The sequence below is a fragment of the Stomoxys calcitrans genome, chromosome 3, assembly GCF_963082655.1.
Source record: "Stomoxys calcitrans chromosome 3, idStoCalc2.1, whole genome shotgun sequence".
NCBI classification, from domain to species: domain Eukaryota; kingdom Metazoa; phylum Arthropoda; class Insecta; order Diptera; family Muscidae; genus Stomoxys; species Stomoxys calcitrans.
Genome location: NC_081554.1, coordinates 190,932,139 through 190,954,982, shown reverse-complemented (window position 1 = coordinate 190,954,982; position 22,844 = coordinate 190,932,139). Strand labels below are relative to the sequence as shown.

The following is a 22,844-nucleotide window of genomic DNA, read 5'->3' as shown; positions in this document are numbered from 1 at the left end:
TTTTAACCGGGGAAATGACCCACTTTTTCATACCGCTGAAATTACCGATTTTTTGAACCAGTGAAATTATCAGTTTTTTAAACCGATGCAATGACCAGATTAAAATAATTAGTCTATAGGCATACCATGCCCATATGAAAATCACCGGTCTTATAGATAGTCAGATGACTGGCCATTGGTCACTGAAAACCGGCGAAATCGCCAGTTCAGCACTGGTCCCAAGTCCTGCAGGGCCCCGCAGGATGTTTGGGGTAAATTCACCCCTATTAATACAAGTTACAGGTCACATTACAAGTCACTTTAGTTCATTTCGTGGCTGGTTTGGCGTATTTTTCTTTTCACAGATTACACTGGTGAAGACATCGGCATAAAAGTCTCTATATTGCGGACATTTCGTTTTTTCATAAGTACGCATTATTATTTTTGTTGCTGTTCTTGTTGCACACAAATCGTGTTATAAAACAAGTACGAGCGTGCAAAGTTCGGCCGGGCCGAATCTTATATTCCCTCCACCATGGATCGCATTTGTCGAGTTCTATGCGCGATGTCTCTTTTTAGGCAAACAAAGAATATTGAATAAGAACTGTTATGCTATTGGAGCTAAAACAAGTTATAGTCCGATTCGGACCATAAATGAATGCTGACCATTGTAGATGTCGTTGTGTAATATTTCAGTTCATTCAGATAAGAAAAGCGCCTTGTATGGGCTCAAGAAGCAAAATCGGGGGATCGGTTTTTATGGGAGCTGTATCAAGTTATTGATCGATTCAGACCATATTAGACACCTTGAAAGTCATGAGAGAAACACCTCATGCAAAATTTCAGCCAAATCGGATGAGAATTGCGCCCTCTATTGGCTCCAGAAGTCAAGATCCAAGATCGGTTTATATGACAGCTTAGTCATACTTAACACAGTTGTTGGAAGTGATACCAAAACACTATGTGCAAATTTTCAGTCAAATCAGGTGAGAATTGCGCCCTCTAGAGGCTCAAGAAGTCAAGACCCAAGATCGGTTTATATGGCAGCTATATCAAAACATGGACCGATTTGAACCATACTTAGCGCAGTTGTTGGAATGCACTAAGTTCGGCCGTGCCGAACTTTGAAAAATGATCAGATTTAGACCAAACTCGGCACGGACGTCGAGTGGTTTAATAAATACAATTCACCGTTCAAGTTATTAAAACAGAATATCGGTCAATATAGCAGCTGTATCCAAATATAGACCGGATGTCGAAAATCCTAAAATAGGTCACTATGCCAAACTTTAGCCAAATCAGATAATAAATGAGGACTGAAGACCTTAAACCGGGAGATCGCTATATATATGGCAGCTATATCGAAATATAGACCGCGGATAAACGCGGATGCCGTAGCGCCTAGCACAGCTCCCTATATCACATTTCAGTGAAATCGGGTAAAAAACGCTGCTTTTGTGGTCCAAGGACTAAAAACGGGGGATCGGTATATGTGGCAGCTATATACCGATCTGAACCATATATATGGCATACACCGATCTAAACCATATACGGCAGGGAAGTCGAAAAGCCTTACATAAGACCTTGTTAAAATTTCAGCAAATTCGGATAATAGATGCGTCTCTAATGGGCTCAACACCATAGATCGGAAGATCTGTCTATATGGCAGCTATGTCGAAATGTAGACCGATGGGGATGTCGACAGGTCTAACACTGCATGTGCACTGTGCCAAATTTCAGCAAAATCGGGTAATAATATCGGCTAATATTTAGATGTATTGGGTTGCCCAAAAAGTAATTGCGGATTTTTTAAAAGAAAGTAAATGCATTTTTAATAAAACTTAGAATGAACTTTAATCAAATATACTTTTTTACACTTTTTTTCTAAAGCAAGCTAAAAGATACAGCTGAAAACTGACAGAAGAAAGAATGCAATTACAGAGTCACAAGCTGTGAAAAAATTTGTCAACGCCGACTATATGAAAAATCCGCAATTACTTTTTGGGCAACCCAATAGCTCCCATATGAACCGATCTCTCGATTTGACGTGTTCAGCCCATGAAAGCCGTAATTTTTATACAATTTGGATGAAATTTTGCACGGAGTGTTTTGTGTAAATCAGCTAACCTAATATAGCTCCCATATAAACCGATCTCCCTATTTTGCGTCTTGAGTCCCTGGCAACCGCAATTGTTATCCGACTTGAAATTTTACACTTACAATAATAGTGATATGACTTGAAATAACTGTGCCAAGTATGGTACAAATCGGTCCATAACTTGATATAACTCCCATATAAACCGAACACCCGAATATATGTCTACGGCCCCTAACTGCTCCAATTTGTGCCTGATTTGACAAAAATGTGGTAAGTATAACACACAAATATCTTCAAATAAGTTTGTTTGTGGAAATTTTGTACAAAATCCATGATGATGGGTTCCCTAGATTCGGCACAGCCGAACTTAGCACATTTTTATACCCTCCACCATAAGATGGGGGGTATACTAATTTCGTCATTTTGTTTGTAACTATTCGAAATATTCGTCTGAGACCCCATAAAGTATATATATTCTTGATCGTTGCGACATTTTATGTCGATCTAGCCATGTCCGTCCGTCTGTCCGTCCGTCCGTCTGTCTGTCGAAAGCACGCTAACTTCCGAAGGAGTAAAGCTAGCCGCTTGAAATTTTGCACAAATACTTCTTATTAGTGTAGGTCGGTTGGTATTGTAAATGGGCTATATCATTCCATGTTTTGATACAGCTGCCATATAAACCGATCTTGGGTCTTGACTTCTTGAGCCTCTAGTGTGCGCAATTCTTATCCGATTGGAATGAAATTTTGCACGACGTGTTTTGTTATGATATCCAATAACTGTGCCAAGTATGGTTTAAATCGGTCCATAACCTGATATAGCTGCCATATAAACCGATCTGGGATCTTCACTTCTTCAGCCTCTAGAGGTCGCAATTATTATCCGATTTGCCTGAAATTATGTACAACGGATCCTCTAAGGACCATCAACATACATGTTTATTATGATCGGAATCGGTCTATAGCCCGATACAGCTCCCATATAAATCGATCTCTCTATTTTACTTCTTGAGCCCCCAAAGGGCGCAATTCTTATTCGAATTGGCTGACATTTTACACAGGTCTCCAACATTTAATAATATAATAATAGCAGAGCAAATCTTTTCTTATATCCTTTTTTGCCTAAGAAGAGATGCCGGGAGAAGAACTCGGCAAATGCGATCCATGGTGGGGGTATGTAAGATTCGGCCCGGCCAAACTTAGCACGCTTTTACTTGTTACTCCTTTTCTCCAGCTTTTACATTTTCGAGGCTACTTATTTTGAAATTGAGCCAGTGTGTTGTTCAAGCTTTTTGTGCAGCCAACTTCCCTCTGAGTGTACGTCACCTCTTTGCGTGATAATCCACGTCTTCCCCTAGCTTCACCATGGCTATTCCACGATCATTACATGATCATCACCGGGAATCTTTAATTTTACTAAATTAACTTCAAATTCTTGTATCACTTCAAATGAAGAGCAACTTATTTAAATATCTGTTTAATATGTAACTATCAGGCACGGTGGGCTGCACTGCATCCTTATGTGTCTGCGCTCCTTTTAACATGGTTCAAATTTGAAAATAATTTATATTCGTATTTAACTGTCAAATAGCTTTCCTTAAAATTCCAGATTGTCCCGTTTGGTAAACATGTCCATTTGGGATGGAGCGGACCCAAAATTTTTATATGTGTCTCTCAAATAAATTTCGTTTAAGTCCTATATTACGTAATTTTCATTTGATGCATAATTTTGGGGTTGGACGACCCGCTTGGGAATATAACCCAAATTTTTACATTAGTTAAGTATTCTACTCTCAAATACCTGTTATTGAAACCCATATTGTCTCGATCTGCCAACATGTACGTTTGGGGGTGGTTTTTGGGATAGAGTGGCCCTCGCAACTTGACCCACAATTTTTATATAAGTTTCGCATTCTACTTCCAATTATCTTTCATCAAGTTCGTACTCTACTCTTTAATACCTTCCACATGATGCCCATATTGTCTCAATCGGTAAACATATCCGTTTTGCTGGATTTTAGGGCAGGGCGTCCCCCTAAAGTTTTATACCAGTTATGTGTTTTTGGGTTGCCATAATTGTGCATACACAATTTCGTTTAAATCGACGTAACCATCTCCGAAATCTGGCGTTTTTGAAAATTGGGCTTAAGGGAAGGGTCTACCCCCCTGGCGGATGTCACAAAATGAACTATCCTATTTTCACAGGTCGGTCAAACTCTACCATCTACGCTTACCATCATGATTGAGTGCAGTTTTATTTATGTGATAAATTGCTTAAGTCTTGTTTGGACATTCTCTTACGCTCTCTGTAAGTTATTAAGTAGTTTATGGTTAGTCATTTTTGTTTTGACGCTCACTGTATATTTATAGAATAGGAATGATTTACTCTGCTATTTGGTTTTTTTCTCTTTGCAGTTTCTCTCCTACTGTCATCACTTCTTTGTCACCACCTTTGTAAAAAAAAAAAAAACTTCATTAGGATGTCCCAGCCTAAAACCGCCACCAGTTACACTTCCTGTTCCTTACATGATCCAGTCAAAATTCGAGCATCTAAAGAAAGTGTGGAAGAGCTTCCAGTTAAAACTATACCACAAGTCTTTCATGAATGTTGCGAAAAGTACAAAAATCTAACAGCGATTGCGTATCAAGAGACCCCGGGTGAAAATGAAGCTCCTTGGAAGACTATAACTTACGAGGAGTATGAGAAAAATGTGAAACAAACTGCTCTGGCTTTACTATATTTGGGTGTAGAGCCTCGTACATCGGTGGGAATTTTGGCTTTTAATTGTCCCGAATGGTTTTATGTACAGTTGGCAGCTCTTAGCATAAATGCGGTATCAGCTGGCATATATACCACAAATATTGCGGAGTCTGTTTACCATGTACTCGAAACTTCTGATGCCTCAGTGTTGGTAGTAGAGGACAGCCATCAGATGTCCAAAGTTCGGGAAATAAAGTCTAACTTGCCTTTTTTAAAAGCTGTGGTACAGTTAAAAGGTCCCTTTGAGTTTGATAAAAGTGCCCGGCGGCCAGGCTACTATCGTTGGCCAGATTTAATGGAGATGGATTTTGATGCAACTTTGAGGGAAGAATTGAAGTTACGTGAACTGCAAGTGGCGCCCAACGAGTGTGCTGTGTTGATATTCACGGTAAGTTAATTGAAAAAATTACTTTTTTTTGTAAAATTCTTTTGTTGGCATTTTCCAGTCTGGTACTGTTGGCATGCCCAAAGGTGTTATGCTCTCCCATGATAATATTCTTTGTGCTGCTCATACTGTTAGCAAATCCTTTTCAAATATTACTCCTGGCCATGAGACTATTGTCTCCTATTTGCCTTTGAATCATGTGGCCGCCCAGATTTTCGACATCAATATGAGCATGCGCAATGGAGCCACTGTTTATTTCGCCGATAGAAATGCTTTGAAAGGTACTTTGGAAAAAACATTTATGGCGGCTAGACCTACTATGACTATAGTAGTGCCTAGGATTTATGAGAAGATACAGGAGAAATACATGCAACTCGATGACAATAGAACAGGATTGGTAAGACTAATAACAAATATGGCCAGGAACACAATGTTGCAATACCATTTGGATAAAATGGAAGGGTGAGTAGGCAACTCCAATCAAGAAATCTAGTAACCTGGCAAACACGGGGCTACGAAATTATATATTTTCTTCAGTAAACCAACTCCTCTCTGGAAACTCTATTTGGCTTCTGCCATTATTAATCGAATCAAAACATCTTTGGGCTTGGAGCGCAATAAAGAATGTCTGGTGGGAGGAGCTCCCGCCTCCACAGAAGTAAAACGTTTCTGCCTTAGCCTGGATCTACCTTGGACAGATGCCTATGGTATGTCTGAATGTAGTGGAGCCTTAGTCTATTCCATAAATAGAACCAATCTGCAAACAGTAGGCAAACCTTTGGAGGGAGTGGAGATAGAAATACACCAGCCCAATGAAGCGGGTGAAGGAGAGGCAAGTAACTTAAAAATATCATTGAAACCCTAATAGAAAGATCTACCCTTTCAGATCCTTATAAGAAGTCGCTGCAATTTTATGGGATACTTAAAGGAACCACAAAAAACTAGCGAAACTCTTAGAGCAGATGGCTCTATTTTTACCGGAGATATCGGCTATTTGGATGACCAAAGTAATTTATATATAACAGGACGCATAAAGGAATTGATAATAACCTCGGGAGGTGAAAATATGCCACCGGTTTACATTGAGACCCTCATTAAACAAGAGTTGCCCTGTATAAGCAATGTGCTGGCCGTTGGGGATCGAAGGAAATATGTTACAGTTCTCATGACATTTAAGGTAAGTAAAACAATTTCATATACCACTCTGTTTCTAAAAGCTTTTTCCTCTTAGACCCATATAGATACCTCAACGGGTTATCCTTTGGATAAGCTATTACCCGAAACTATTGAATGGTTGGCAACACTGGACTTGTATTATACCCATCTTTCAGATATGCTTCATATCAAATTGCCTCAACATTTAAAGGACTTTGATCCCAATAGCGTTGTGGTACGATTAGATTGTAAAATCCGCAAGGCCTTGGCAGATGGCATTAAGCGATATAATAATCGTGCCATTTCCAATGCTCAAAAAGTGCAATATTTTAGAATACTACCGCATGATTTTTCAATAGCCACCGGAGAATTGGGTAAGTGAAGGAATTCATATACAAAAAAAAAGCTGAGGTGATCAACAAAATATTCTAATGTGTCTTTTATCTCTCACAGGACCAACAATGAAAATCCGCCGTAACATAGTTCTTTCGAAATATGCTAAGACCATAGACACAATGTACGATAATTAGTGCGATAAGTAATACAACAAGTTGTACGATAAATAGCAATACAGTACATTGTACAATATATACTACAACATTTTAACAATAATCAATACTATAAATTGTACGATAAATAATACGTTGTACCGTAAGTTTCGTGATGACTAATACGTAAAAGTACTGTAAAAATAAGTTTGAATAAACAAAGAATATCAAATAAAACTGTTTAAGAATGACCAGAGCCGCGATTCGATAAAGGTTCCAAGCTAATGCTACCTTTTATTTGAGCTTTATATTGTAATGGTCGATATATAAGTCATGTTTTGGTAGAGTGTTAAGTTCGTGTCATTAATGCGCAGAGGTAAACAAGTCCAATTCCTATATTGTAGCGGTTATATATGTCCGTTTTAGGGTGCATACTGGAAGTGAGATGAACAACCTATCATTTGCCTCTTAAAGTAAGTATAAGCTTCGTGCTTCACTCTCAAATACCTTTTTTATGAGGCTCATATTTCCACAGTCTTTAATTAGTCCTGTTTCATTTGAGCCCTATATTGTCATGATAGGTCTATATATCCATTTGATGGGGAGAGACATTTCAATCAAATATAGATGTAAAATTCTTGCTCTACTCCGAAATACCTTTCATTTAAGCAAATAATTGCCCTGGTCCTCAAAAATATGTACTGTTTGAAGGGCGTTTTGGGGCTGGGGCTTAGGCTGGCACTACGCCACTTTGCCCTAAAAAAGGTATGAAATTCGTTATTTACTCCCGAAAACCTTTCAAGTTGCGCCCCAGGTTGATATGTTCGGGAAATAAGTTCAGTTAAGGGGGTGCTTTGGGGCTGTCCCCTTTTCTACTCTCAAATACCTTTCATTGAGTCCTATATTGTCATAATAGGTTAAATAACGTATTTGAGGTGTTTTAAAGAGGATAAATGCCACCTATTAGATACTTTAACATTAATTTTAATGTCCTTTTCCTAATCTTCTCCCAAATTACTTTCGTACCATATAGCCATGGTCGGTTAATATGATCGTGTAGGGGGTTTTTGGAGGTGGGGATACCTCACATTACATGGACTTCATTTCTTTGCCATATTCGTAATCTACTCCCGAATACCTTTCATTTGAGCTCCATATTGAAATGAACGTCCAATATTTCTGTTTGGGGGAGTTTTGGGTTTGGGGCGGCCCGATGGGTGCTTAGACTCAAATTCGGAGACCATATTCATATTCTACTCTAGAATATCTTTCATTTGATACCCATATTGTTCCGATAGGTCAACTTTTTATTTTGGGTGGTGTTTTTGGGGTAAGGGGAAGGGTGCGCCCCCCTTTCGATATCGAAAAAGTATATAGCCTATGTTCCTTTCCAGACCAATGTACACAATCTGTGAAAATTTCGAGAAAATCGATTCATCCGTTTTTGAGTTTATACGGACCACACAAACAAATAGAGTCCCATTTAGCCATGATTGGCTTATATGCCAATTTGGGGTATTTTTGGGGATGTGGGGTGAGCGTCTATACTTCGATCTGATTTTTAATGCCAGATTCGTTATCTACTCCTGAATACCTTTCATTTGAGCCCCATATTGATATGAACGTTCAATTTTTCTGCTAACCCCAAAGGGTTAGGACTACTTTCTGGGTACTTGGATATAAATTTTTATTTCTTTTTTCAATGCCTTTCATTTTTTTTGGCATATCAAAAAATTATATAGCCTATGTTTTCCTCCAAACCGACGTACACAATCTGTTAAAATTTCAAGGTAATCGGTTCAGCCAAACACAAATTGATTTTTATATATAAGATATACTTTAATAGTTACAATTCAAGATGGTGTTCTAAACATTTCGGTACGCCGTATTGGTTGGCGTCAGTTAGTGAGTCGCTTTTAGCCTGTGGGTGCCTGTTCTAGGGAATTGAGCCACTCGGCTGGGTAGATTCGGTATTCGGACAAGTCGCAATTGTAAAACTTTCTAGAGATTAAGGATTCCGCTAGTATTCGTATTTTCTGGCATTCGAATTGTATTTCGAATTGGTATTCTATTGTCTTACGGCAGTGCGCTTATTCAAGGGGCTTAGATTTGGTTTATACGCACACCATTGGTTTCACCGCAGGAATCTGCAAAGAGAAGAACAGAGTTAGGGAGAGAGTGGTGTGGAATGTAGTGTGGATGCGAACGGATCACCTTTGAATGCGAACGGATCGCCTTTGAATGCGAGCAAGTTAGTGTAAGAATGCAGACAAATCGCTAGGGAGGCGAACGAATCAGCGTTAGGATGCGAACGTATCAGCGGTGGGATGCAGACGAGTCACATTAGGATGCGAACGAATCAGTGTTAGGATGCGAACGAGTCGCGAATTGTCTGGTATTCGATTGTCTTCCGGCAGTGCTCTTATTCGACGGGCTTAGATTTGGTTAGTTAGGGAGAGGGGGTGTGGAATGTAGTGTGGTTGCGAACGGATCGCCTTTGGATGCAAACAAGTCAGTGGATGCAGACAAATCGCTTTGGATGCGAACGAATCAGCGTTGGAATACAGACGAGTCACATTAGGATGCGAACGAATCAGTATTAGGATGCGATCGAGACGCGTTAGGATGCGGACAAGTCGCGTGAGAATGCAGACAAGTCGCGTTATTATGCGAACGAATCAGTCTTATGATGCCAACATGTTAGCATAAGGATGCGGACAAGTCGCGTAGGATGCGAACGAGTCGCGTTAGGATGCGAACGAATCAGCGTTAGGATGCGAACAAGTCAGCGTTAGAATGCAGACAAGTCGCGTTATAATGTGAACGAATTAGCTTTAGGATGCGAACAAGCCAGCGTTAGGATGCAGACGAGTAGCGTTACGATGCAGATAAGTCGTTTTAGGATGAGAACGAGTCAGCATTAGGATACGAGTAGCTTAGGATGCGAACGAATCGGCGTTAGGAAGCGAACATGGCAGTGTTAGGATGCGAACGAATAACATTACGATGCAAACAAGTCAGCATTAGGATAAGAACGAGTAGCGTTAGGATGAGAACGAATCTTCGTTAGGATGCGAACGTGCGCGTAAGGATGCGAGCAAGTCAACTTTAGGACGCAGACGAGATCCGTTAGTATACGAACGAATCAGCGGTAGGATGCGAACAAGTCAACGTTAGTATGCGAACATCGTTAGGATGCAGTCCAGTCGCATAATAATGCGAACGAATTAGGATGCGAACGTGCGCGTAAGGATGCGAGCAAGTCAGCTTTAGGACGCAAACGAGACCCGTTAGTATACGAACGAATCAGCGGTAGGATGCGAACAAGTCAGCGTTAGTATGCGAACATCGTTAGGATGCAGTCCAGTCGCATAATAATGCGAACGAATTAACGTTAGGATGCGAACATGTCAGCATAACGATGCGTACAAGTCGTGTTATAATGCGTACGAATCAATGTTAGGATGCGAATTTGCATTAGGATGCGGACGAGTAGCGTTAGGATGCAAACGGATACCGTTAGTTGGTGATGAAATCCTTGGGATTCGAGGCTTTCTGACTGCGGACTATGTCAAACGTCTTTCTTTTCTATCTGCTCAATGACTCTTGAACAGTCTTTGAAGGTTGTGGCATTTAGTAGCAATTGCTACATAAACCAAGTGAGAATAATATAAAGCACTTTTCCGTTAAAATAGACGTCGAATAAGGATAAATAATGGGAGCGCCTGTGCCAAAAAGCAAAATGCCCATGAATGTTCATGGGCAAATATGCCCATGATTTTATGTGTCTGAAACACATAAAATCTGCATTTATTATCCGATTTCGCTGAAGTTTGAAACAGTGAGTTCTATTAAGATGACCGACATCTGACCCTAATATGTTTCAGATAAAGCTGCTATATAGACCGATCATTCAATTAAGGGTTTTCATCCGATAAATAGTGGATTTACTGCTTGATTTCGCTGAAAATGTGCCTTGCATAAGAGTTCTCGGCGCCTGAATCAAATATGATCCAGACCAGCGCCTATTTAGATATAACTATCGATGGTGATTTTTTCGAACTGCGTTTTCCTGGGCTATGTACCGACTAGGCGGCGGGAAGTTAGGGTGTTTTTATCCCGAAAGCGGAAAAACCGAGGCATTCTCTACCCAAGGACCACAGGTCGACAAGCCTTTATTTTGAAAACTTTAAAGAGACAAATTGACACATGTATTGCGGAACACCTCAATACTTCACCCGTATGCGACTAGCAGAATGCGTACACTAAGGATCGGTCGTTTGAAAGTGCCCTTAATGGTGTCTTCAATTTGGCGACCTTCTTGGACATGGAAGGGGCTTTTAATAACGTGAAGATGAAATATATAAAGGGTGATTTTATAGCTATTATCTCTTTGGCAACACTGGTTTAAACAACTCACGCACGTTTCGTGTTCCATTTCTCTGTCAAATATCGTCAGTTTGGTCTCTAATTTAACCATGGATCGTCTTACAAACGAACACCGCTTGGAAATCATTGTATTTTATTATCAAAATGCGTGCTCTGTTCAGAAAATTCACTGCGTGACTTTTATCATCCATCGACGAAGCTTATTTTTGACTCAATAGGTACGTAAATAAACAGAATTGTCGATTTTGGCGTGAAGATCAGGTAGAAGCATTGCAAGAGCTACCAATGCATCCGGAAAAAGTCACAGTTTGGTGTGGTTTATGGGCTGGTGGCATCATTGGACCGTACTTCTTCAAAGACGATGTGCCTTCACAAAACAGTGCACTTTCGTGGTCACTGCACCGTAAAAGCTTCGTAAACACTAACCGCTATAACCCCGTCAACAGTGTCACTACATCGTATATCAGCAGTTGTGCCTTCACAAAACAGTGCACTTTCGTGGTCACTCCACCATAAAAACTTCGTAAACACTAACCACTATAACCCCCTCAACAGTGTCCTTTCGAGATTACTTCATCGTATATCAGCAGTTGTGCCTTCACAAAACAGTGTACTTTCGTGGTCACTACACCGTTAAAGCTTCGTAAAACCATATTTTCGCCCTTATAGCATCTCAAACAGTGTACTTTCGCCACGTATTCTCTGTCAACAGCGTACTTTCGTAGTCGCTGCACCGTATTGTCGCCGATTTGCATTAGCAAGACTGCGTACTTACGTGGTCACTGCACCATAACAACCCGAGACATCTTCCGTACTTCCGCACTGTGACTCGACAACCAAAGTAACCTGACCAGTGTTGCCACTCAAGAAAATTATTTCCTAACCAAACCTATTAAATGTTCTACAACCCAAAAATATGGTTTTTATACCCATCAACGAAGAGTTGGCAGTTTTCATCATCATCAAATTATACATTTTCGACCCTAAAATGTATACATGCTAAATTGTCGCTACAGTCACATACGATCTAGATATGTCTGTCCGTCTGTTTGTTGAAATCACTCTACAGCCTAAAGTTCAAAAATGGCCTATATCTTAATAAAACACTCTTTTAACCGATATCTCCATAAGAAAAGTTGTATTTTTGTTCTGATTTCAAGGAACAACTCCGCCAAGTTTGGATAATGAGATCCTCCGATTTAAAAGTTTGAAAGACAAAAAAATGCTTCTTTACTACCCATTTTCGCCGTGATCTGGTCATATTTGTATACAGCTGCAGATCCCCCCTTTTCCGATTGAACGCTCAAAAGCCGCTCTTTCTTACCCAGAATTTAACAAATCTGGAAGAGATCCTTTAACGCTCGTACCAGTTACATTCAGTATCAGAACTTAAGCCCTTGTTGCTGAACCATATGAAATTTGAAGCAGTAAGACCCCTTATAACAGTATTTTGACCCTCGACATCCATAGTTTTACTCTGCACTCTGAAGGAATACACAAAAAGCACAAGAAGTGTACAGTACCTACCAAAAATTGAGGTCAGCCTACCAAGCGAACGAAAACTTACCAATTATGGTAAAAACCTCCCAAAAACGGCAACACTGAACCTGACTGCCTCTCCGTATAACTCTGACGATCCCCGCCACGCTATAGCCTCACTTGGGAGTGCTGTTCCAGGCCTCTGCTCAAACCAAGTCACTGGCAGATAAGCCCGGATAGTGTTGATCCTCTGTAAAGTACCACATTTTCAATTTCGCCCTCTTGTACAACCCAGCCATCGATTTGCTATCAAACATTGGACATTAGCCACAGCCCTGAGAGTGCAGTTCCCGGCCCGCATCGTCTGACTCTGTCGAAGCCAATGACTGTCGCCTAACCGAGTTCCAGCCGCGATCTGAACGTTTATGTACGAGGAAGTACCGTTCTAGGTCTTACTCACCTGTGTCTGTCGTGCAATCCATCTCGGATGTTGGAGTACGGTTCCAGGTCTCCACCTTCAACACCCAGCCACTGCCCGCTTTCGCTGCCTTCTCGAGCGCCGTTTCAGACTTTGTGATAAGCATTCTTCCTAAGATACTAACCTCTTTGTGAAAAGTGAAACATATTACGTGTTCTCTACTCTAGTCATTGCAAATATAAATTTTTTGTGACGGACCCCTTCCCCGCGAGTTTTACCCTAGCACACGAGGGGAAACCTGTCGTTACAACTGTATTGTGCTGGACTTTTCTATGAATGTACTGTAGTGTAGAAGTGTATGCAGAAGAACACAGGTACTCAGGTATTTAAAAAATGTTGGAGACCATCGTGGCCCTGAGGTCCGTTGCAGAGTCAAAAAGAGATATTGGGCTATTTTGTTACCAGAATGATTGGGTGGATAAATACGACTCTTGTCTTACAAGAAAAACTGCGTTGGATGCCAGTTGTTGTTGAAACTGTAACTCGACTTCAAATCCCGGAAAATTCTCGCTCACTCATTGATAAACCTTCTACTCGATATTCTTATCATAAATCAAATGGACTTTACATCACCAGGAATAGGTTGTGGCTCTAAGTTGAGTCCATGCACTTGGTCATACAGAAATTCCAGGTCTCTTATCATTTTCTTTGTGCTAAGTCACTTGAGGTCAAAACTCTTCAATAAGCCCTCGATGGAGGATGAATGAACTTGAGTGTTATGGCTCGATGTATGAGACTGGAGCTGTTATCAATATGGAACAAACGATAACGATGTCGTATTTGTGTATAATTTGGTCAATGGTCGTTCCGCTGCTTTTGAAACATCTTTGGATTTAGGTATGCAAGAAGGTCTTTTACAACATCTCTCAAATGGAAAACATCATTTGTTAAAAAATCTTCAAGTAAGACAAGTGCACAAATTTATAACAAACAATCACAAAAATGTCTTCGCCTAAGCCTGCCACTAGTTATACATCCAGCTCCTTAAATGATCCTGTCATGTTGAGGGCTAACGAAGAATGCATGGCCGAATTCAAACCCAAGACCATACCGGAATTTTTCCATGAGTGTTGTGAGAAATATAAAAACTTGCCAGCATTGACCTTTCCCACAAAAAACGTAGATAATGTCCACGCAGAGGAAGACATTTGGGAAACGGTCAGCTTTGAGGATTATGAAAGCAATGTCGAACAAGTCGCCTTGGCCTTGCTCTATTTGGGTGTTCAGCCACGTACCTCGGTGGGCATTATAGCCATGAATTGTCCTGAATGGTTTTACATACAGTTAGCTGCCACTCGCATCAATGCCGTATCGGCTGGCATCTATACCACCAATTCTGCCGAAACGGTTTTTCATATACTCGAAACTTCAGATGCCACCGTAGTGGTGGTGGATGACAGTTATCAAATGGCCAAGGTAAGCTCCATTCGTTCCAGTTTGCCTCAAGTGCGTGCTGTGGTACAGTTAAACGGGCCCTTTGGCTTTGATGAGAAGGCTCAAAAGGATGGTTACTATCGCTGGTGTGATCTCATGGCCATGAAATTTAGCACTACACTGCGCGAAGAGTTGCAAATGCGAGAGCTAGAGGTGGCGCCCAACGATTGTGCTTTGCTTATATTTACGGTAAGTGGTGAAAATGATTAAAAATCTTCGATTTCTATTTCAAACTTTTGTATCCCAGTCCGGCACTGTGGGCATGCCCAAAGGCGTTATGCTCTCCCATGACAATATTTTATATTGCGCCCAAGCCATCAGCAGATCCTTACCAGGCATGATGCCTGGTCAGGAGACATTTGTCTCCTATTTACCCCTGAATCATGTAGCTGGCCAAGTGTTTGACATATTTATGGGCTTGGTTAATGGTGCCAATGTTAATTTTGCCGATCGAAATGCCTTGAAGGGTACCTTGGGTAAAACACTTGCCAAAGTCAGACCTACTGTATTTATTGGTGTTCCCAGAGTTTTTGAAAAAATGCATGAGAAGCTAATGCAGGTGAACGCTGAGTCTTCCCGAGTTGTGAGATGCTTTACTTATAAGGCTCGTATGACTATGCTGCAGTATCATTTGGATAAGATGGTAGGGTAAGTATTAAGAACAGCTAAACATATTGGGTTGCCCAAAAAGTAATTGCGGATTTTTTAAAAGAAAGTAAATGCATTTTTAATAAAACTTAGAATGAACTTCAATCAAATATACTTTTTTACACTTTTTTTCTAAAGCAAGCTAAAAGTAACAGCTGATAACTGACAGAAGAAAAAATGCAATTACAGAGTCACAAGCTGTGAAAAAATTTGTCAACGCCAACTATATGAAAAATCCGCAATTACTTTTTGGGCAACCCAATAGCTTTGGATATTTGAGTAGGTTCTGATATTGGGAGAATTAACCTGGAGTCAGAGTTGAGTAAACTTACCTCGATTCAGGCTTAAAATGATACAGAAAAGTCTGAAAGCATTTCTACAGAATAAAAACATTTACCGGGACATAGAGCAAATTTGCCTCTACTCTGACTACGGGAAAATTCGTCGACTTTAACCCCGACGTCCCGCTTTATGATTCATTCAAATGAACATCTTAAGAGATTTATCCACTAAGAGTGGGGTGTAAAGCTTAGAGGTTAGAATCGGGCGGTGATTCTAAAGTGAAGGCATTGTGTCATCGAGGTGAGGTATGCTCCAGGAGACCTGAGTGGTTTTTGACTGTGTCAAAAAAGAAAGATTTGGCTCTACAGGGCTCGGTATTCCTGAGACTTCAGAACTGCAGCAAGGTGAGGTGAGTGGTTTTTCCTCCACCAAGAAGGAAAGATTTTTCCTTCCGTGGCTCAAGGTGCAATCATGAAGTTGACCGGAATCGGCACTCCGGAGACTTCAGACCGAAGTTTATTCTAAGGGCAGACCCTAGTCGGTATTCCCGGCATCACGGAAAATTGTTTATACTTATTCACAGCCAAAGTCTATACTTATTCACAGCCAGAGGGGGGAAAAAGAAAATTTCTTTTTTTTTTTCTTCTTACAGTTTTAGGGTTCTTTTTCGGTCACTTAGGGGAAAAAATTGAAATCTTTGATGCCAGGCTTCCATTTAGTGCTTCCATTTGGGAAGCCTAGATCGGTACTCACATGCCAATGGGGCTTTTGGCTACGGTGCTTCCTGCGAAGACCTGGGTCGGTACTCTAAAATCTTGTTATGGGAGATATTTTTGTTTTAAGTGGAGATCTAGGTTGATACTTCGGGGTCAATGGAAAAGGTCTTACTCCAACGTGTGCGGTGTGATATGGGCAGAACATTTTGCATTTAGCGAAAGTGAATGAACATTAAGGAAAAGAGGGATAATTCTCTCATATCAAGCAGTACAGTCCGATTAAAATGATAAGGGGCCTCCTTTTTTATGCCGAGTCCGAACGAAGTGCCGCGACACCGCTTGGTGGAGAAGATTTAACATGGCGCGATACCTTACAATTGCAGCCAGAATTTGTATGGGTATAACCACCGCTGACAAATTTTCTGTCGTTCACGCCGGGATGTGAACCCAGACGTTCGGCGACATTGGCGGCCATGCAAACCTCTGCGCCACGGTGGTCTACGTTGTACATTGAGACACTCTTGACTTGAACGCTTGACTTGAGTGACATTTATTTTGAGTTGAAACCTGGGTTTACATATCTGGGTCCATAAGAGAAGTCTTAATCCAACCTCAGCGGTGTGATATCGGCGGAAATGTTTCCCTTTAGAGAAGAAATATGAACACTGAGACTCCTTTATCCATCTGATTTTTGACGAAATTTTTATTTACAAAGAAAGAAAGATAGACAAATGTTGTTTGTGGGATCCATTTTTAGGATGTTTTCGGTACGTCGACTCGGAACGTCTTCAACGTAGTGCTGTATCCCTTGGGAAACCCGGTACTCAGATGTCAATGGGGAAAGATTTTGAGCTACGGCTATACGAAAATTGGAGGCCACCGTAGCGCAGAGATTAGCATGTCCACCTATCACGCTGAATACCTGGGTTCGAATCCTGGCGAGACCATCATAAAAAATGTCCCCTTCTTATGCTGGTGACATTTTTAAGGTACTATGCCATGTAAAAACTTCTCCTGAAAAGAGGTGTCACACGGCGCACGCCGTTCGGACTCGGCTATACAAAAGAGGCCCCTTACATTGAGCTTAAACTTGAATCGGACTGCTATCATTGATATGTGAGAAGTTTGCCCCTATTCATTAATGGAATGTTCATGGGCAAATTTTCATTTGCCTACAAAAAGAGAGAGAACTGGATCGACACTCTAGAGTCTTCTCTCCAGAGTAAGATTTGTTTTGAATTAAAACTTAGGTTTACATTTCTCCATGAAAAAGGTCTTAAGCCAACACCGCTGGTGTGACCTCGGCGGAGACCCGGGTTGATACTTCACCGACTTAGGGGTATATGTACACTGAGAATCTCTTTTGCCTCCCGAGCTGTCTCCACTAGAATTGACATTTACATAATCAGAGAGGATGAGAAAAGCCTGTTGTTAGATATAAAATTCCAACCGCTCCCGGCTCCAGTTAAGTTCCTTAGCGTCCTACTACGCTAGTTCTGTGGAAACCTGGATTGGTACCTCGGTGACGATTAGCAAATTCTTTCCTCTCCAGCGTCTGAGGTACGTTCAGGGTGGAGACATTGAATGCTATTACGTGGTCTATGCATTGGGTCTAATTTCAAGAGACTTGGGTTCGTAATCCTGGGACAAAGGGAAAAGTCTTGTTAGTACACTACCTTTTTTTTAAAGGAAGACCAGAGTTTGAACTCCGATTTCTAAGTGGATGTTACTTTAATGCATCAGGAAAATACCTTTGTTGGAACTGGATATCTTCATGGAACAATGCGGTTATAGTTTTAAGGTTTTTCGGTAACTTGGGTTTGTGTATTTGGATATTTTAGACAGGTTGCGTTTGGCTGCCAGTAGTTCACATGGTGCAATATGCTTTGGGCAGCCCTAGGTCAGCACTAAGATATGAATGAGGAAAGGCTTTACTCTCCGGCGCCTGAGAAGCGATCGCGCATACCGAATCCTGGCGTCCACAGGATTCGATATGCTCCTGAGTCTGTATTTCTGTGTCTTAAGAAAACCCGTTATACGCTGTGTCTGAGGCGATTTGAGCGAAGAGTTTGGTTGGCACAACGGAGTCTTCAATGTAAGGCTTGTTCTGAGGAGAGACCTCGGTCGGTACTGTTGGATCGATTGGAAAAAGCCTAGTCGTTAATTTAACCTCTTCGGGGAAAGTATGCTCTAGAAGAAAATCTGGGATTGACTCCGCATTGGATAATTGTAAGCACCACACGGTCGGGAACTTTGAAGTCCGATCTGTAATCACGAGAACCTGAGCTGCGAGCTAGCAGGCGCGTCCACAGCTTGTGGACAGTGGAATGCTGCATACGGAGTAGCTGCAATCGTAGTCGCAGACAATTAGCGGTATCGAGCAGAGAATGTCACCGGCACCGCAACGCAGTGATCGACCGCGGTGATCGGAACGAGCTTGCTACATATAGAAGCTAAACGAGGATTGCCACCTCCACATATAGACATGTGGCTACAACAACAACAACCTGGATTAAAACTCCTTTGGGTTCATGGAAGGTATGCCCCAATGTCATACCTGCGTCTTTACTTCGGTATGGATGAGAAAATGCTTTTCTATCCCACTGAGGCAGTGATTTAGTTCGCTGCTCGGGGGTATTCATGGTGAAGTTCGTTTCGAGTAGAAACCATGGTCGATACTCTTGAGTTCATTGGGACTATTTCGGCGAGAGTCCAATTTTAAAGGAAAGGTATGCTCCTGAGGTCATAAGTCATAAATTTAAGGCCTTCGTGAAAGGAAAAGTTTTTTGTTACGTTAGAATTTTATTCGGTGAATTCAGGAAACTTATTTTGGTTTTTAATCGGTCCTAGGTCAGGGTCGGTACTCCTGAGTTCATTGGGACAATTGCGTTGGTAGTTCAAATTTAAGGGAAAGGTATGCTGAGGAGGAAGATTTAAGTCAAAAGTCCAAGGGTTTAGTGGAAGGAAAAGGTTTTTGTGAGGTTAGAATTTTGTACAGTGAATCCGGGATGCTTATTTTGGTTTTTTTTAACCAGCCTGAGGCCGTTGTATACCAATGTCTTTGGGGAAGTTGTATATTAAAAATTCATAGACTTTCTAGTTGCCTAGAAGGGATATGGCTAGCGAGGGAAGTAAGAAGGTTTGAATCTTTGAGTCTGACAGTCAATACTTCGTGCCGATAAGAAAAACCTTTAGGCCTGAAACCTGTTTAGAGCGGAGACTTTGTTTAGAACTCCTGTGTTATTCCGAAATGGTTCTAGATCGATATTCCAGGGTCCATGGCAAAGTCTTATCGGTACTCCAATAGTTCCGTGGAAGATATGCTTCAGAGTAAAACCTGGATTAGAGCTCCTATATTTTCGAGGAAGGTATGCCTCGTTGGAGAATCGGGGTCTGAACTTCTGTAGATGAATAAAGGCTTTGTAGCCCGCCGTAAGACGGATGTTTACTGTGGTAACCTGGTTCTGTACTTCGAGGTCTTCGTGGTGAAGTTCATTTTGAGAAGTAACCAGAAGTACTGACTTCTGATTCCATGGATACTGTGTTGTATCCATAGTATGGATAAATGTTACCCCAATGTCTTTGGGAAAGGTATTCTCTCAGGAACACCTAGTTGGACTCTCAAATAGTGGTCAATAGCATTTGGTCGATCTGGTATTTATATGGATTTACTTGTGGCGTTCTTGGTTATCTTAAAGGTTCAGAGAATCGTTGTAAATACCTTCTTACCGTTGTTACACCCTCTTTTTCAACCTTCCCAGCGCCCTACGTTGGGTCTGCTGCATCGGATTTTATATGTCTAAATGAGATGATGTTACCAAAATGGCACAGCGGCTCTAAAATGGTTGCTACTGATTCATCTGTGGGATTTTTATATAGCCTCCACCATTAGATGGGGTATACTCACTTCCTCATTCCGTTTGTAACACATCGAAATATTGGTCTAAGACCCCAAAAAGTTTATGATCTGAATCGGTTATAAACCTGATATATCACCCATATAAACCGATATCCCGATTGCACTTCTTGGGTCCCTAGAGATCGAAGTTCTTGTCTGATTTGGCTGAAATTTTGCACAACAACTTCTCTCACGATCATTGACATACGTACTGAATATGGATCGAATTTGAATCGATTCAGAACCTGATATAGCTCCCATATAAACTGATCACCCGATTTTACTTTTTGGCTGAAATTTTGCGCAATGGTCTACCAACCTTTGCCCGGTATGTCTTTATAGACTTGACAAATGACATCCATGATGCAGGGTATATAAAATTCGGCCCGGCAGTACTTAGCTCGCTTTTGCTTGTTTCTAATTCGGAAGCCACCGTAGCGCAGAGGTTAGCATGTCCGCCTTTGACGCTGTGCGTCGGGTTCGAATCCTGGCGAGACCATGAGAAAAAGTTTACAGCGGTGGTTTTCCCCTCCCAATGCTGGCAACACTTGTGAGGTACTATGCCATGTAAAACTTCTCTCCAAAGAGAAGTGTTGCACTGCGGCACGCCGTTCGGACTCGGCTATAAAAAGGAGGACCCTTATCATTGAGCTTAAACTTGAATCGGACTGCACTCATTGATATGTGAGGAGTTTGCCCCTGTGCCTTAGTGGAATGTTTATGGGCAAAATTTGCAATTTGCAATTTTGCAAATGGGAAGTACTATGACCAAAGTGACACAGGGGGACTAAAACGGTTGTTACTGATTCGTAAGTGCGATTTTTTAGTTCCCCAATTTATATTAAAACCCTTTCATTCTTATTACCATTGCAGCAATCCCACTTCCTTCATGAAACACTGGTTGGCTTCCATAATAACAAACCGCATTAAGCTAGCTATGGGCTTGGATCGTAGTAAAGTTACCATAATTGGTGGAGCTCCAGTTTCAGAGGAATTGAAACTTTTCTTTCTAAGCTTGGATATACCCTTGACAGATGTCTATGGGCTGTCCGAGAGTAGTGGTGGCTTGGTTTTCTCTTTGAAAAAGCCCAACTTGCTAACCGTGGGTCAGCCCATAAAGGGAGTGGAAGTGAAAATTCAAGAGCCCAATGAGAAGGGGGAGGGAGAGGTAAGAAACGAAATTATTTCCATTTTCACGACAGTGCTTGTTAAGTCCATGTTATAATCTTTCAGATTCTATTACGCTGTCGCTCTAACTTTATGGGCTATTTAAAAGAACCCGAAAAGACCAAAGAAACTATAACAGAGGATGGTTATGTTATGACAGGAGATTCCGGCTATTTGGATGAAGAAGGCAATGTGTATGTCAGTGGACGCATTAAGGAGCTGATCATAACAGCAGGTGGAGAAAATATGCCACCTGCTTATATAGAGAATCTTATTAAAAAGGAATTGCCTTGTATCAGCAATGCTGTGGCCATAGGAGATCATCGCAAATATGTGACAGCACTTTTAACATTCAAGGTTAGCATTTTTTATTAGATAAACATTCTCTTATGTGTTGTTTTTTAATCTTTTCTTAAGACTGAAATCGATGCTGACACTGGCTATCCTATGGATACACTTTTGCCCGAAGCCCTTGATTGGCTGGCTTCACTGGACTTGCATTACACCAAACTTTCAGAAATGCTTCACATAGAGTGGCCTGAAAATTTCAATGATTTCAATCCCAATAGTGTGGAAATACAACTCGATGATAAAATTCAAAAAGCTTTGGAAGCTGGCATCAAGAGTTCGAATCAGCATGCCATCTCCAAAGCCCAACAGGTGCAATATTTTGCTGTATTGCCCCATGACTTTTCAATAGCCACCGGTGAATTGGGTCCCACTTTGAAAATTCGTCGTAACATTGTACACTCGAAATATGCCAAGATTATTGATGAAATGTATAATAATTGAAAGATTGAAAGAAGATTAAATTTAGCATGTAAGCACGCGAAAAAGGAAAGACAAATCGATTAACAGAATAAAAAAAAAAAAACAAACATAAATTTTTAATTTGTTCGTGTTTTACCCTATTTTTTAGCACCTTGAACTATAAACAAAGGCCCGAAATATGTTCCATGTCGATATAGAGATATGTGTAAGTCTGTCTTTCTGTCCTGGCATGTATTTACCTAATAGAGCACCACACACTAAGATTTAGACAAATCAGAAAAATGCCTTCCATAGGCCTCCAGAAGACAAATTTGAATGTTCATGGGATTGTATGGGAGGTCTATCAGATTATGAATCCATATGGACCATACTGGGCAAGGTTTTTGCAAGTCATAACAGAACAGGCTAAATTTCGGCTAAATCGTATGAAAATCATCCGCTCCATGGGCGGATTAAGTCTTTCAGGGTGATTGGTAGCTTTAACAGACTATGGACCAATTTGGATTTTCTGTTAAAATAACTTCAGAACCTCCTAGAGATTGATGCGCCGACTAAATCCAAAACAAGTAATGGCGTGCTAAGTTCGGCCGGGCCGAATCTTATATACCCTCCACCATGCATCGCTTTTGCCGAGTTCGCGGTAGCTCTTTTAAGGCAAACAAAGAATAATGAATAGGAACTGTTATGCTATTGGAGAAGTCAATGTGTAATATTTCA

The 22,844-nt window shown here is 41.0% G+C and overlaps 2 protein-coding genes across 2 annotated transcripts in view; both read left to right on the top strand.

Moving 5' to 3' along the window:
- The window catches only part of LOC106080492 (long-chain-fatty-acid--CoA ligase heimdall), a 33,057-nt gene extending 25,969 nt beyond the window's left edge, over positions 1-7,088 (top strand). The window contains exons 2-7 of the mRNA XM_013241873.2: positions 4,492-5,225; positions 5,284-5,684; positions 5,760-6,054; positions 6,109-6,399; positions 6,454-6,751; positions 6,831-7,088. Of these exons, the coding sequence (XP_013097327.2) occupies positions 4,557-5,225; positions 5,284-5,684; positions 5,760-6,054; positions 6,109-6,399; positions 6,454-6,751; positions 6,831-6,907 (2,031 nt within the window). The 5' untranslated portion in view covers positions 4,492-4,556 and the 3' untranslated portion in view covers positions 6,908-7,088. The remainder of the gene's footprint in view (positions 1-4,491; positions 5,226-5,283; positions 5,685-5,759; positions 6,055-6,108; positions 6,400-6,453; positions 6,752-6,830) is intronic.
- Positions 7,089-14,134: 7,046 nt separating this feature from the next.
- LOC106080443 (long-chain-fatty-acid--CoA ligase heimdall) lies at positions 14,135-22,148 on the top strand. Its single transcript, XM_013241836.2, has 5 exons — positions 14,135-14,834; positions 14,893-15,293; positions 21,063-21,357; positions 21,423-21,713; positions 21,774-22,148. Exons 1-5 carry the CDS (start codon positions 14,154-14,156, stop codon positions 22,146-22,148), a joined length of 2,043 nt encoding a protein of 680 aa, XP_013097290.2. The 5' UTR covers positions 14,135-14,153.
- Positions 22,149-22,844: the final 696 nt, after the last annotated feature.

Coding starts and splice junctions, on each gene's coding strand:
- LOC106080443 (XM_013241836.2), top strand. CDS start 14,154: ATGTCTTCGCCTAAGCCTGCCACTAGTTATACATCCAGCTCCTTAAAT. Junction 15,294..21,062: donor CATTTGGATAAGATGGTAGG/GTAAGTATTAAG, acceptor TTACCATTGCAG/CAATCCCACTTCCTTCATGA. Junction 21,358..21,422: donor ATGAGAAGGGGGAGGGAGAG/GTAAGAAACGAA, acceptor ATAATCTTTCAG/ATTCTATTACGCTGTCGCTC.